Source organism: Plectropomus leopardus, chromosome 1, assembly GCF_026936395.1.
Source record: "Plectropomus leopardus strain MGB_pleo_1.0 chromosome 1, ASM2693639v1, whole genome shotgun sequence".
NCBI classification, from domain to species: domain Eukaryota; kingdom Metazoa; phylum Chordata; class Actinopteri; order Perciformes; family Serranidae; genus Plectropomus; species Plectropomus leopardus.
The window spans coordinates 29,242,463-29,256,046 of record NC_142176.1 but is presented as its reverse complement, the minus strand read 5'-3'; the positions used below and the strand labels follow the sequence as shown (position 1 = coordinate 29,256,046).

Here is a 13,584-nt window from a genome sequence, read left to right as displayed (position 1 = left end):
TTCTGTTTTCAGTATCAAATCTATTTCAGGATGTTATTTTTGCATTCAAGAGAAGCCAAAACTGGACCAACACACCCTTAAAGGATCAAGAAAATCTTGTTTTTTGTCATAAAGAAAATGGCTAGTACATTTTTCAAAGATAACACATTTTTCCAAATTGCTCAATAGATTAACTGAGGTAAATAAAACAAGATTAGAGAAGTATACGATTTGATTTTACTTTGAAGTCCAACCATTTTTTAAAATAAATTACTGCATCAGCTGACTGCAAATAATGTAATCAGTATTTTAAGTCTAAATAAGCAGTTAATGAACAGATTAACCCTTTGAAACCTGGACTGACATCACTATACTTGTCCTGCTTTCAGATGCCTTTCACAAGTATTTAATCCTTTGAACCCTGAGCATATTGGTGGTATTGTATTTTTTTTTTTTTTTTTTTAGAAAACGAGGAAAAAAAGGCAATGAGCAACTTGGTAATAAATGTTTCACAAATTATCAATATCACAAAATAATCATAATTTTAATCACTTTTACGGGGTCAGTTACTTGTTTTTTTCAAGTAATTTTCCTGCATTTTTTCCCAATTGCTTGCTAGTTTAGTACCAAAAAAAGCAAATATGTTTGTAGAATTTTCTTCCAAAGCACGATCAAGCATAACTGGGCAATTTTATTCTTGATTTAAAAAATATATATACAATAAAGTGTTTTAGGCAAAGAAAAAAGAAAAACAGCCACCTATAATTCTGTTTTGAACAAATCTGTCTGATTAATTCTGCTGACAATGTTTTCTACATTTCAGTACCAACAAAACACATACAGTAACATTTTCACCAGAGGCTTTTCTATTTGCAAACATACAAAAAACACATTTCTACTCCTCCGCCTCTGCTACTTTGGGTTTTGGCACACGCATTTCAGATTCCATCCCTGGCAAACTACTTCTCCTACGTGCAGCAGTCTCAATCTTCTGCACCAGCTCCACATCCCACGCATGAGTGACAAAGCTGAGCACCTCCCCATCCTCCACCCCTCCTGCCCTCCCCACTCTCCCGGCTCTGTGGATGTAGTCTGTGTGAGATTCTGGGGCGTCATAGTTGACAACCAAGTGCACTCGGGATGTGTCCAGGCCTCGTGAAGCAATGTCAGTGCAGATCAGCACATCGACCAGGCCCTTCTGGAAGGATTTGAAGATTCCTGCACGCACAGCAGCGGGCATCTCCCCTTGCAGACGTGCGTGCTTCACCCCCATCTCTTCCAGCAGGTACCCCAGCCAGTTGACGGTGGCAGACTTGTTGCAGAACACCAGAGCAGCACCTCCTCCTTGTTTCTGTTGGAGCAGCTTCAATGCTTGGTTGAGCTCCAGGATCTTGTCAGAACCCTTTACCTTCAGGAACGTCTGCTTGACGTGTGGCATGAGGAAGTGCAGCATCTTGCTCTTGATGACCACCATGCTGCCAAGATCTGTCACCTGGCTGAGCACTTCCCCGACACCCCCGGGGAAGGTGGCCCCGACCACCAGCAGCTGGGCCTTACGGCTGAGGCCTTGTGTTTCCTTGGGATTACTAGCAATGTCTGTGTGGCTGAGGATGTTCTCTAGCATGTCAGAAAAGCTGGGGTCGAACATGGTGTCAGCCTCGTCTACCACAAAGAAGCTCAGCTGGCTCAAGTCCAAATAGCGTCTCCGCAGGGCCTTGACCAGCGCACCTGGTGTGGCCACTAAAATATCTGGATGATCCCTCTTGAAGACTTCCTTTATGTGACCAACACCTCGCCCCCCACCCACAGACCTCGTCACAAAGCCTAATGGAGCACACAGTGTCCTTGACACAGCCGCCACTTGCTCGGCGAGCTCTCTGGAAGGCACCAGAACCACAGCACGAATATTGTGTTCTTTTTCATCGTACATCTCTGGTTCCTTTTCAGCCTGCAGCCTGTGCACAATAGGCAGGAGGTAACTTAGTGTTTTCCCACTGCCCGTCTCTCCGGCACAGAGAACATTATGACCTTTCATGATTTTTGGGATGGTCTGCAGCTGCACCGTGGTGGGATGGGTAATGTTAATACTGTTCAAAGCTTCCACCAGCTCCTTGCAGATGCGGAGGTTATGAAATGTCATAGATGCTCTCTGTTCCTCGTCCTCATTCTGATTTTCAACCACAAAAGGTGCAACACTCTTGATGTTGTTTATGGTGAAATAGTCACCGAATGATTTGACATGTTTCCATCCTTTTGAGCACAAAACAGGCTGCTCAAACTTCCCCAGAGTGTATGCAGCAGACTGGTTCAGATCAGGGTTCTTGCTCTGGATCAGGAGCTTTCCGGCTTTGATGTTGTTGATCTTGTACTTGCCTCGAGTCTGTTTCACATTTTCAATGTGCTTCTGCATGTCGCGAGGAATACGGATAACTGTCACCTCTGGCGAGGCCGCTGAGCGACAAAAACGAGTCTGATTAGCAGAGCACTGACCATGAGAGCAAGCAGACACTTTAAGAAACTCACGACAGTGGACTCCACATGAGCTGAGAGCTCGCGATGCAGCCGAAGCCAAACAGCCGACCTTCACGGAGTGCATTTTGATGTTTAACTGTCGCGCGAGCAGCTAGGAGTCAACAGAAACGAAAACAAACGACTAAACTATGAAAACGGAACCAGTTTAAAGCGCTGGGAATCTTTAAAAGTCACTCTAAATATCCAAAAAACATTGCAAATCTCTTAGCATCCCGATCAATTTGACAGCTACATCGCCATGCTTTACTGGCGAATGTTGATGATGTCACATGGGCGTGGGGTGATGACGTATGCAGAAACGCAAAATACATATTTGTTTTTCTCATTTTATTCAAAATCGGCCACAAATACAAACATAAGAATATAAACACAACTGTAAAAGAAACAAAAATAAAACTTCCATGATAACTATACAAACAGTAATTGAAAAATTAAATATGATTGTTATTAAATATATTAAATAAACACAGAAATGCTGGCAACAGATAAAGTTTTGAAAGCCTTTCTTTGTCAGCGCAATATTTAATGATTTTAATTTAATATTCCGTGAAGAAAATATATTATGTACATACTATTTGGGTAGTTTACAAGGTAGGCTAATTATTTCTATACAGTGATGGAGGAAGTATTTAGGCCGACAACCATAAAAATAGGCTATTAATACCAAATTGTATTTTAAAAAAGAAAAAGAAAAAAAAACTACTCTGTTACTAGTAAAAACCCTGCATGGAAAATGGGACTTAAGTAAAAGTATGTATAAGTATGTAATTACACTCTGGAAATATGGAAACATATGTAATGTATTAGAAGTAGAAGTAGTCTTCAAATGCAGCGAAAAAATAATCAATTTTTTAAATCAAAATAATTAATTAAAATTTAAAGCAGCAAATCCTTATATTTGAGAAGTTGGAATCATCAAAAAAATTAAATTAAAGATCTTCTAAAAGATTATCAAAATAGTTGTCAATTACTTTCCTAATCAATCAGTCAATTGTCTCAGCTGCACTTGTAGCTATATGTTTGTATGGTATGAGCACAAAAGTCTTATTTTGTAAAGTAACTTGTGAGTAAAGTGATCAAAAAATTATAGTGGAGTAAAAAGTGCAATATTTACTTTTACTTATATATTTTTTATATATTTACTTTACTTTTAAGTGTCATAGAGTAGAAGCAGAAAAAGGCATGAGATAAAAACGCTCAAGTAAAATAAAAGTACCTTAAATTTGTATTTAAGTAGAGTATTTATGATATGGACTTAGTTACATTTCACCATATTGTCTGCAAAAAAAAGAGTAAAAATAACAGTTTCAGACAAAAAAAAAATCAATGTACCATCAATAGACAAGTGTTCTTTTCCAGCCTGATTACTGTATTTATTTCGAAGCCTTGTACATGGTACGTCTGTTCTAATGGTAAATCAATCAGCTAATCATTGCCCTGGTGAATCAGCACTGCCTGCAGTACAGTAATGTCAGAGGTTGTAATAGATTAGAAGGGGGTGAAAAAAAGCGTTGTCATTGACTCAACAGTGACAGTCAATTGTTGTCAACATGACTGAGCTCTGGCAATTCCCCTCAGTGAAAACCAAACCCGAGGCGTTATAAGTTCATTTGTATTTATCTGAGAATTGACAAAGAAAGCAGAATGACATTTTTTTCTGAGCATTGTTGAAAGATTTATTAATCTTTTAAAGCATGCCTACATGGTACATGTTTACACTTACTACTTAAAGGCAGCAGACAGGAATAATTTTGTATGCCTGCCCCGGAGTTCTTAGGGGGATAATCCAGTGTTGCTGCCTCGCCACTGGGAGTGTAAGCTAATAAAAAGGAGACTAATCTAACCAGGCAGGCATCCAGAGAGGGTCCAAAGGGGGACATAAGCCTCTGCAGTTTGGCCTTGTCTCCCTCCAGTTGCCTGCAAGGAATGTTTTTATTTTTTTATTTGGGTTCACATATTTTATCTTCCCATCATATTATATTTCTGCAAAGGACATTTAGATTTATACCCTGCATAAAAAAAGGACAGCAGCTGTGTGCCTCAGTGTTGCTGTCACATGTAGCATTGATCGTACACCAGCTACCCTACCCATGTGCTGTGAATGAATCAGCTCACCGATTGATTAACTGTAGCTACAGAACATCACACACACTTTCAGTAATAGAGTCACATGTTGGACAAACCGATGCCGTGGAATCCCCAATGAACTGGGGGTGTTCCAAAACAAAAAAAAAAAAAACAACACTGAACTGGGCATAATACTGGTTGCTTACATCTAAATGGCTTTCTGTAATGTACCTGCAATTTAAATTAATTAAACATTAAAATAAATAAAAAATCATTTATATATATATATATATATATATATATATATATATATATATATATATATTTCATGATTAGACCATGTTCTTGTGATTGCATGTTGAGAAGCATTTGTCCAACTCGCTTATCACGTCACTCAGTCAACAGTTTCACAGACTAATCAACAGAGGGCAGCATAAATCAACAAGGAAGATTTCTGTCCCCATAAATGCCACTCGGAGCTCTGATGGCAAGTTTTTGCAAGTTTTCTCACAATTCAACGATATTTCTTTCAGATGGTTTCAAAATAAATAAAACATATTGTTTGTCTATAACCTCTTGTTCTGCAATAATCTGCATATCTCTCACTATTCTACTCTGTTGCATTAGTCTATAAATCAAATACAGATGAATTCAGTCATAAAATAAATAAAATGCAGAAATTACTTTTCAAATGCAGCAGAATGAATAAAAATAAGATTTTGTCTACAAAACAGTGTAATTGCCAAAGTGAGCCTTAAAACCTTTATCAGCTGACATTCTGTTGTTACAGGCCTGTGTGCAATGTGATATTTGATGACATTTAGTGAACATCTCGCGTGTTGCCAAGGTGCTGCGTTGCATTTCTGCAGTGTGTGCAAACCCCAATCCTTGAAAGAGTGACACCTCTCAAACAGGACCAGTGTGGGGGCAGATGCTGTTGATGTTTTTTTTTTTTTCCTTCATAACTTTCTCTACAAGAACATAATATCACAAACCACATCTACAGCCTCCCACACAATTTGTTTTCTTTATCTCCTCCCTTCAAAGGTCATCAGTGAAGATAAGAGACGCCGGTAACCTGAATTAGACTCGGGAGGGTCTGGAGACACAGCTGCAGCACAGGAGAAAGTTCAGTCAAGTCATGTCAGTGCCACATAATAATGTGATGATTACTTTATAATTTAATTTTAGAGCAATATGACGAACAAGTCTTACAGTCAGTTATTTAAAAACTGTTTGGGTTCATTAGAACTAAAACTGTATGTTCTCCATTCCTTTGTGAGCATGTGTGGAGTGCAACACTAAATAGTTGATATAATTGAAAAGATCAATCCTTAGTGTGTTTGCATCATTTTAAGGAGTGTTTCTGAATCAGTATTTTCCTTTCATCATCTTCTTGCATTATTTTTAATGAAGTATCGACTCAAATATGTTGCGACAGGGCAATAGCAGCAGTTAAGGATGATATTCCAGTTAAATTTGTTTTGCCTCTTTGTTCCATTGCAAGTCAATCAAATATGAAACTTGAATAATTTAGTGGCCTCATTCCATAGTATATCTAAATATAGACTGAAATTGTTTGTTACTTATATGGGACATTACTGATTTAATGCAATAAGTATGTGTGACTATCTGAAAGTACTGTTGCTTAGATTATGCCTCAAAAATAGCCTCCTTTGTTCTTTAAGGTTTCAACGAGAGCAATGTTACTTATTACAACACATTTTTGAGTAGAAATGGTTTTTTTTACCTGTTAATCAGACTGCACACCTGAAAACAGTCTAAACCTTCAAGATATTACTATATTGTATGAAGTTTAGAGACACCAACCCTTACAGTACTAAAAAGAACAAGTTTCAGTCTTTTGAAAGAGCATTTCTTCAGAAGGTGGCATAGAAATCAAGGGTAAACTTTGTGCTTTTGCTTGGAAATAAAGACCACAGGAAATGTGATATTGATGCTTTCAGATGCATTTGTGAGCGGAGCGCCTGTCTGTACGCCCACATGCATCTAGCATAGGTATATGTAGTGTGGCTGTGTCAGAAAAATAAGAGGCTGTTGTCTGCTATGCGTGCAAGTTGTGTTGATAGATGTACATCAAAATGTGCTCTTGCATAAATTATTTTTCAGCAATATAATAAGTGATCCCTTTCTTATTCTCTGCATGTTTGGCTTCAATAAATAAAAGAAAAGATGACAATTCAGTTTATACAAAAAAAATGTTCTCGGTTGTTTCTTTAATTGTAGATATTTGTTTCTTTAATTGCAAATTTATCGTAACTGTAAAAAAAATATTGCTCTAGTTTCATTAATCTGTGATGGGTAGAATTAGTAGTGGCTAAAATGCACATCATAAAAGCTTCCACTGTTTTATAACTCTGCTTATCAGTGTTGCAAAAACCCTTGGTGAAACATTAAAAACTTGCTTGATAGAAGAAGACACTCTTGATAATCCACATACGTGTGCGTGTGCGTGCGCGCGCGCGCGTGTGTGTGTGTGTGTGTGTGTGTGTGTGTGTGCATAGTACGGGGAGGGGGCTTCACAACAAGAATTTGAATACCCCCACGTGCTGTCAATACTTATATCTCCAACAGGGTGAAAGCAGGAAATAATTGAACTCTAAAACAAATGTTGTCAGGCAAGAAGATCATCAAAGCAGCAACACATGAAAGCTTTAGAGTGCATTAACCTCTGTGTTGCTTACCAATAAAGATTAACCCAAGGAGATTGATGGGTTGGATAGAGACACAGAGGTTAAAGACAGCGGAACAGTCAGTATACAGACGGATTTACTATTGCTTTATTCTACCTGCAGATTTACCCTTGCCACCATACCACTAGTAGGAAATTCTAAGAATTGCATTGTGATATAACAGAAAGGAATTCCTTAGAGTATGAATACACTGTGTGGTTACTGAATATGCACATAGGCATTACTCATTAGCTTGCATTGTCAAAGTTGCATTTAACAAAATGGATTTTAAAACGCACACATCTCTTTGACTGGCCGTACAGATTTACTGTAGACATTTTCAGAACGGTTGGTCACAGTTTATTTACCTGTTCAACGCATTGTGCCTTTGGCCAACATTTTATTTTAGTGTCCTGGTATGAAATACCCTCTCAGTCCCACCAAGTGCAAAAGGCTGTTAAAAAATCCCCATTTGAGCAGGGGAAAAATAAAGGACAACATTTCAAACACCCTCCTCCAGCCTGAAGAAACAGTTAAAAGAGATAGAACAGAAACAACATTTTTTTTTAGTGACACCCAGGTTAGAGCTGATATTGAGGCTGCACTATCTACAACCTAAATCATCCAAAAAGCTATGATTAAGATGCTTATTCTTCACTACCTACTGTGCAGCACCATTAACAATCCTAAATTGGCTGATTAGAAATTAATGGGCCCCTGTGCTGACAGGCTAAAGGGATCTAAAGGTAAAAAGTGCATCATGTCATTGTACTCACCAATCATGGCTTAGATTGGAACTACACAAAGAGGTAGGGTTGAGAGGGCCAGGCGTAATCGGATGTAATCTAATGTTGGGTGGTTGGAAGAGAATGGAGGACCAATTAAATAGAGCAAAGTGCTGTAAGACCTAGTTGATGCAAGGTCAAAAGGTTTGCTGCGTGAATTGAAAATTTTTGAACACTTTGTTCTGCAATCACAGCATATTAACACACTGAAAAGACATAATCAAAGATATTAATTATTAGAACTTTGAGGCAGGATGTTCCCCATGTATTTTTATGTTGGTTTTTTTTTTGCTTTCCAGAAATGTCACAAAACATAGAATACCTTCAAAAATAATATACTTTAGGTCCATAACTTGATATGGCTTTGATTAACAGTTTATTAACTCCATAGCTGAGGAGCTGTGTGTGTGTGTGTGTGTGTGTGTATACGTGTTTTTTTCTTTTTCTTTCAAACTTTCTTTATTGAATACAAGATTATTACAAACATGCATACAGATATGTATAGGGGAAAAACAAATAAACAAAATAAATAAATTGTAGACACAACACAAAGATTAAAACTAAAAAAAATAAACAAACAAAAAAATATATTTACATTTCATAATGTCAGGTTAGATCACATTACAAAGATTTAACAATTTAAATGTCTTGATAGCTTTTTTGTTCTTCACCTTAGCTAACAGGGTGCTATATTGCCAAAAGCCATCAATAAATGACATAAAAGTTTAATCTATTTACATAGTCGTAGTAGGCCTACAACTTCAGCCTGTTACAGACATGCTGTAGTAACTAATGTTTCACATACAGTACTATTGCTTTTATCCAAACGCTTTTAGTTAAGAAAAAAAAATGACAACACCAAGATTACATACAATAACATGCATACAATAACAGTTAGAATGAAAAAGAGGACAAAAAGGTCAATATTTGTTACATTTATTAACACCAAAGCAACATAGAATTACAACATACAGCTACAGTACAAAAGTAAAAAAAAAAAAGGCAAAAAGACACAAAAGTAAGATATCAGTGTTTATAAGATATTTGGTTTAGTGTCTAACCATTTCTTCCTGTGTAAATTATTATGTATTATTTTACTTTCCAGGAATGTCACAAAACATTTAACATTCCAAAACAATATACTTCAGGCCCATAACTTGATATGGCTTTAATAAACTGTTTATTAACTCCATAGCGGAGGAGCAGTGTGTTTGTGTGTGTGTGTGTGTGCGCGCGCCCTGAGTTGTGTTGTGTCTGCTGACGTCACCACTGGAACAGCCTTGTCACGCGGGGTTAGTAAAAGTTGGGATAGGAGCTCCGGAGACTGAGAGCGATAGCGAAACAGACAGCAGGAGAGACAGAGAGAAAGGGGGATCGGGACAATTAAAAAGGACAATTCATCGGCTTTATAGCGAAGATTAAAGACTGGCAAAGAAAGCGCCTCTTTGTTGTTGACTCGGTCGGCAGACAGAGAAACAGTGAGGGAAGGAGAGACAGAGAGAGAGAGAGAGGGGGGGCAGACGAGTTTCTCTTAAGTTGAAGCCAGAATTTTAGCAGTCAACTGCCAGAGGAAGAGGAGCCAACGACCTGTATTTTGGATTTGTCAAACGAGGGGGGAAGCACGGGATCGTGTATGGCCAAAAGCGCTCGAGTTAGATGAACAGAAGTTGAAGTTCGGCGTGGTGGCAGTCGGTAAATGTTGTGACATTTTAGGAGAGCATAAATTGCTCCAGCGGTCGACGGTCGAGTGGCGGGGTAGAACCCGAGCTGTCAAACCCGATGACTACTGCAAACTGCCCCGGGAATGAGGAGCTGGACTTCAGACTGATTTTTGGAGAGGACGGGCAGCAGCAGCCGTTAGGCCCCGCAGGTCAGTCTGTTTCCCCTTGGTTTGGTAGTAAACTAACGGCACAGTATGCTGTAATGTTAACATAAGTTACTCACCCTAACCTAGCTACTTCTGGCTTAATTTAGCCCGGCAGCTTTCGACCGCAATCTCGATACTGTGTGCTCTGTAAAACAGGAACCGACCCCAATAAGACGGTTTTTTTTTGTGTTTGTGTGAGATGGAGATATTAAAGTATCACGCGTCTTTTCAATGGTCGCCCAGCTAATGTCCACAACAACAGCTGTCATTAGCTTGACATGCTAGCACGGTGGCACAAGTGCAGTTATCGCCATATGCTTATTTAGCTGTGAGTTCAAACTTGTAAATGCCTCGTTCAGTTTTTGCAACACATTGCACGTCGACTGTAAACGCCGTGTAACTGGCGGGAGTGACTGCAACTGTTCCAGTTGACATGGTGTAAGTGAAGTATGGCTGAAGGAGGGACCAGTTTGAATGTCACAGAGGAACATTTCTGCAAAGAAGCACATGCCGATTTAGTCAAAACTTTTAATAACTTGTTGTTTACAAAATAAGTTTTTAAAAAAAGTATGATAGATGATGCAATGTTTCAACAACCACATCCGCTGTTTTATTCTACTGTAATAATTGTTAATTATTAATTATTGTTAGGTGTGCATGGTCATAAAGATCATTCACTTAATTTAACAAAACGAGTTATTAGTTATTGTTGATATTTGCAAATGTAAAGACCTAAATGTCCAAGTTTGATGCACAGCTACAAAAACAACAAATTGTCCTGAAATGTTTTTATGTGCACTTAATTACATATTGAAGGCATTATCTTATTCTGCCAGTACAGAGATCAATTTATCCAAAGTGTGTGTATGTGTGTGTGTGTGTGTATGTGTGGATATATATATATATATATATATATATATATATCCACACATATATATGTACATATATACACACACACACACACACACACACACACATATATATTATGTATGTATATAAGGCTGGGCAATATGTAAACATCAATCGTCATTTTAGATTTTGGATATCATAAATTTATCAGTGTTGTCTTTTCCTGGTTATAAAGGCTGATTAGTAAAGTAATACAGTTGTCTGAACTTACCAGACTATTCTACCTGTTCTGTTATTTGTCTTTACTCACTTAGTTATTATATCCACATTGCAAATGATTTTAAAAAACCTCATTGTAAAAACATTTAGTAAAAGAACTGGCAGTAAACTCTACAATACTGTCACATTGTCAATATTAAAATTTCATTAAATATACCCTGAAACTATGTAGTTATTACCATTATTAGTGCCGTCTGAATGAGTCCCAACACTAACACAATGCCATAAAGATAGATTTTAAGAGGAGAAGGTGTACAAGGGAGGTGAGGTTGTCCTCTTGATTGTAGCTTGACAAGTTTCCTCAAACGTGATTCCATAACTGACCTGATATCTAGCTGTAAGGTGTTTTGAAATAGGCTCCAGCACACTCCATTCTGCTAAACTCTGTCATCTTCGTCACTACTTTAATACATAGCAAGACCTATTATAATTTGTAAGTATCTTCTTTCACCCCAGGGTATGGCTTTTGTAATGTGCTGAAGTTGACCAGACTATAAGCCATATATTGCTGAGATTTAAAATGCCTCAAGTTATGAAAATACCAAGAACATAAAAAAGTGTCTTTGTCCTGGGCTAAATAAGATGCCTTGGGTTTGAATCTAGATGAGGATCTTTGCAGCTTGACACGATCTCCTCTCTCCTGCAGGTGAAAGTATTCCACAAAAATGAGAATGCCTATCAAAAAGGAAAAAAAGACTTAAGGGACAGTATTTTTCCTTCAAAAGGATATCTCGGAAATTAATGTCACAGTTAAGAAGAAGAGAATCAGATTGATTAAGCAATGCATGGTTTGTTAATTATTAATGGCAGATAATCTCAATCGTGTTATATCAATATAAATAAAGTAAGCTATCAATACAGGCTTGGTTGTGAAAAACTAGATATGAAGTGAATTAATGTCTTTGCTTGCTAAGACTGCTATTTTGGATTAAGTTTTGGAAAACATTTAAAATGGGAACTAAATGGGAAGCATCAGATATAATTTGGCAGATCTTTTGATCAAAACTTTAAGAAATGCCAGATATTTTAGACTGAAATAAAAGGAATGTGTCTCAAATTATACACATTATGACAAATTGTTCCAATTTATGTAGTGTTAACTGACAGCCATATAAATGGTTGGGATAAAATTTGTTGCTTGCTTTTATGCAGTGAAGTGATGGAACAGGTTGATAATAAATATGTCATGTTGTCATACAGTGCCAGGAACATTACTACACAACTAAACATATGTTGTTTTTTTAATTTACTTACAGAAATGCTTCTACTTAAAGAAAAAAAATAAACTAATGTTTTTTTGTGAGGAAAGAAAACCCTACGAAACTGCTGTTAGCTTCTGGCAGTATAGAACATTACAGATTGTGCTTGGTATACAACTGGTCACATACCGTCAAAATAAGTTGTTGCTTGTGGGGATGCATTATATATTCATCCAAAAATTGCAAAATAGCATGTTATGAGATATTGATCACATGTGATATGTGGATAAATAAAACTTTTTAAAAGGTCTTACAGGTGCAGAAGGGTGTGTTTTCATTTTGGCTGCACTAGGCAGTTTCTGTTTAAGTGTAATTTCCAGCAAAATGCGAACGGGTAAAGTTGAAATGCATTATGATTGTCAGGAGCAGATTTCACCCTTTTGGTATTTACTTGTCATTTAAGGCATTTACTGATTTCAGTGCAGACACTTGAATAAGGTTGAAAATTAACCAATAAACTATGGCATGTATTCAGAAAGCATGCATTGCAAATGTCTGCACAAAGCATCGCAATTGCAGACAAAACTTCCTCGGTGGAAACTAGACTCAGGTGGTGTTGCAGTGAAATGAAAAAAAAACGATGGTCCTGGATCTGTCATCTGCTATCCGTAAAAATTCAGACAACATCCAAGTTATTCCTGTGAATGACAGAAGCTGCTGCCTTTTCAAAATTTGGTTATCTATTCAGTTAAAACTTGACAATAAATGTGTGGGAAAAGTCTTTAGTATACATTGTGCACAGGCTGAGTGATATACAAAACAACAAAGGTCATGAGCTGGATTTAAAACCACAAATGAATTGATTAATGGCATTTGTGTTTATCTTTGCATCTATGCTAAATTCAGCTTCTCACTGGTTTCCATCTTTGGGCCCAAACAACTGGAACATGTGAATTCTTCAGCTGTGTCCTTTTCATGAAACTCTGGGAAAGTAATGACTCCATGAAGGTTTGGCTTGTGCGATCTTAAATCAATTTTTCCTTCGATTAAAAAAGTTTGATTTGGAGATGGGACGAGGGGAAAAACTGCAGTTGGAATAAGCGTAGGAATAAAAGCACCACTGTGCAAGTGGTTTTAATCTGGTCCGGACTGTATGAGTTGGCCCAAAAGGGGGGCGCCTGTCCAAATTAATAACTGGAGTGTAATACAGGATCACACAGTCAGAGTAACAGGGAGTTGCACACTCCTGAGTTGGTCTCCTTTTCTGAAGGCAAGGATCAAGTCAGGGCTTGTTTTTGTAACAAGCTGGGGAACGTCTACTGTGAATATCTGTC

General features: G+C 37.6%; 2 protein-coding genes across 2 annotated transcripts in view; one reads left to right on the top strand and one right to left on the bottom strand.

The window, feature by feature from the left end:
- Positions 1 to 650: 650 nt before the first annotated feature.
- Positions 651 to 2,793, bottom strand: ddx28 (DEAD (Asp-Glu-Ala-Asp) box polypeptide 28). The gene has a single exon (XM_042488211.2). It carries the CDS (start codon positions 2,573 to 2,575, stop codon positions 875 to 877), a length of 1,701 nt encoding a protein of 566 aa, XP_042344145.1. The 5' UTR covers positions 2,576 to 2,793; the 3' UTR covers positions 651 to 874.
- A 6,546-nt stretch (positions 2,794 to 9,339) lies between these two features.
- nfatc3a (nuclear factor of activated T cells 3a) overlaps positions 9,340 to 13,584 on the top strand; it is a 67,276-nt gene continuing 63,031 nt past the window's right edge. Inside the window, exon 1 of the mRNA XM_042510103.2 lies at positions 9,340 to 9,926. Within this exon, the coding sequence (XP_042366037.1) occupies positions 9,836 to 9,926 (91 nt within the window). The 5' untranslated portion in view covers positions 9,340 to 9,835. The remainder of the gene's footprint in view (positions 9,927 to 13,584) is intronic.

What these genes read in the sequence shown, in the direction of transcription:
- ddx28 (XM_042488211.2), bottom strand. Translation starts at nt 2,575, where the DNA reads ATGCACTCCGTGAAGGTCGGCTGTTTGGCTTCGGCTGCATCGCGAGCT.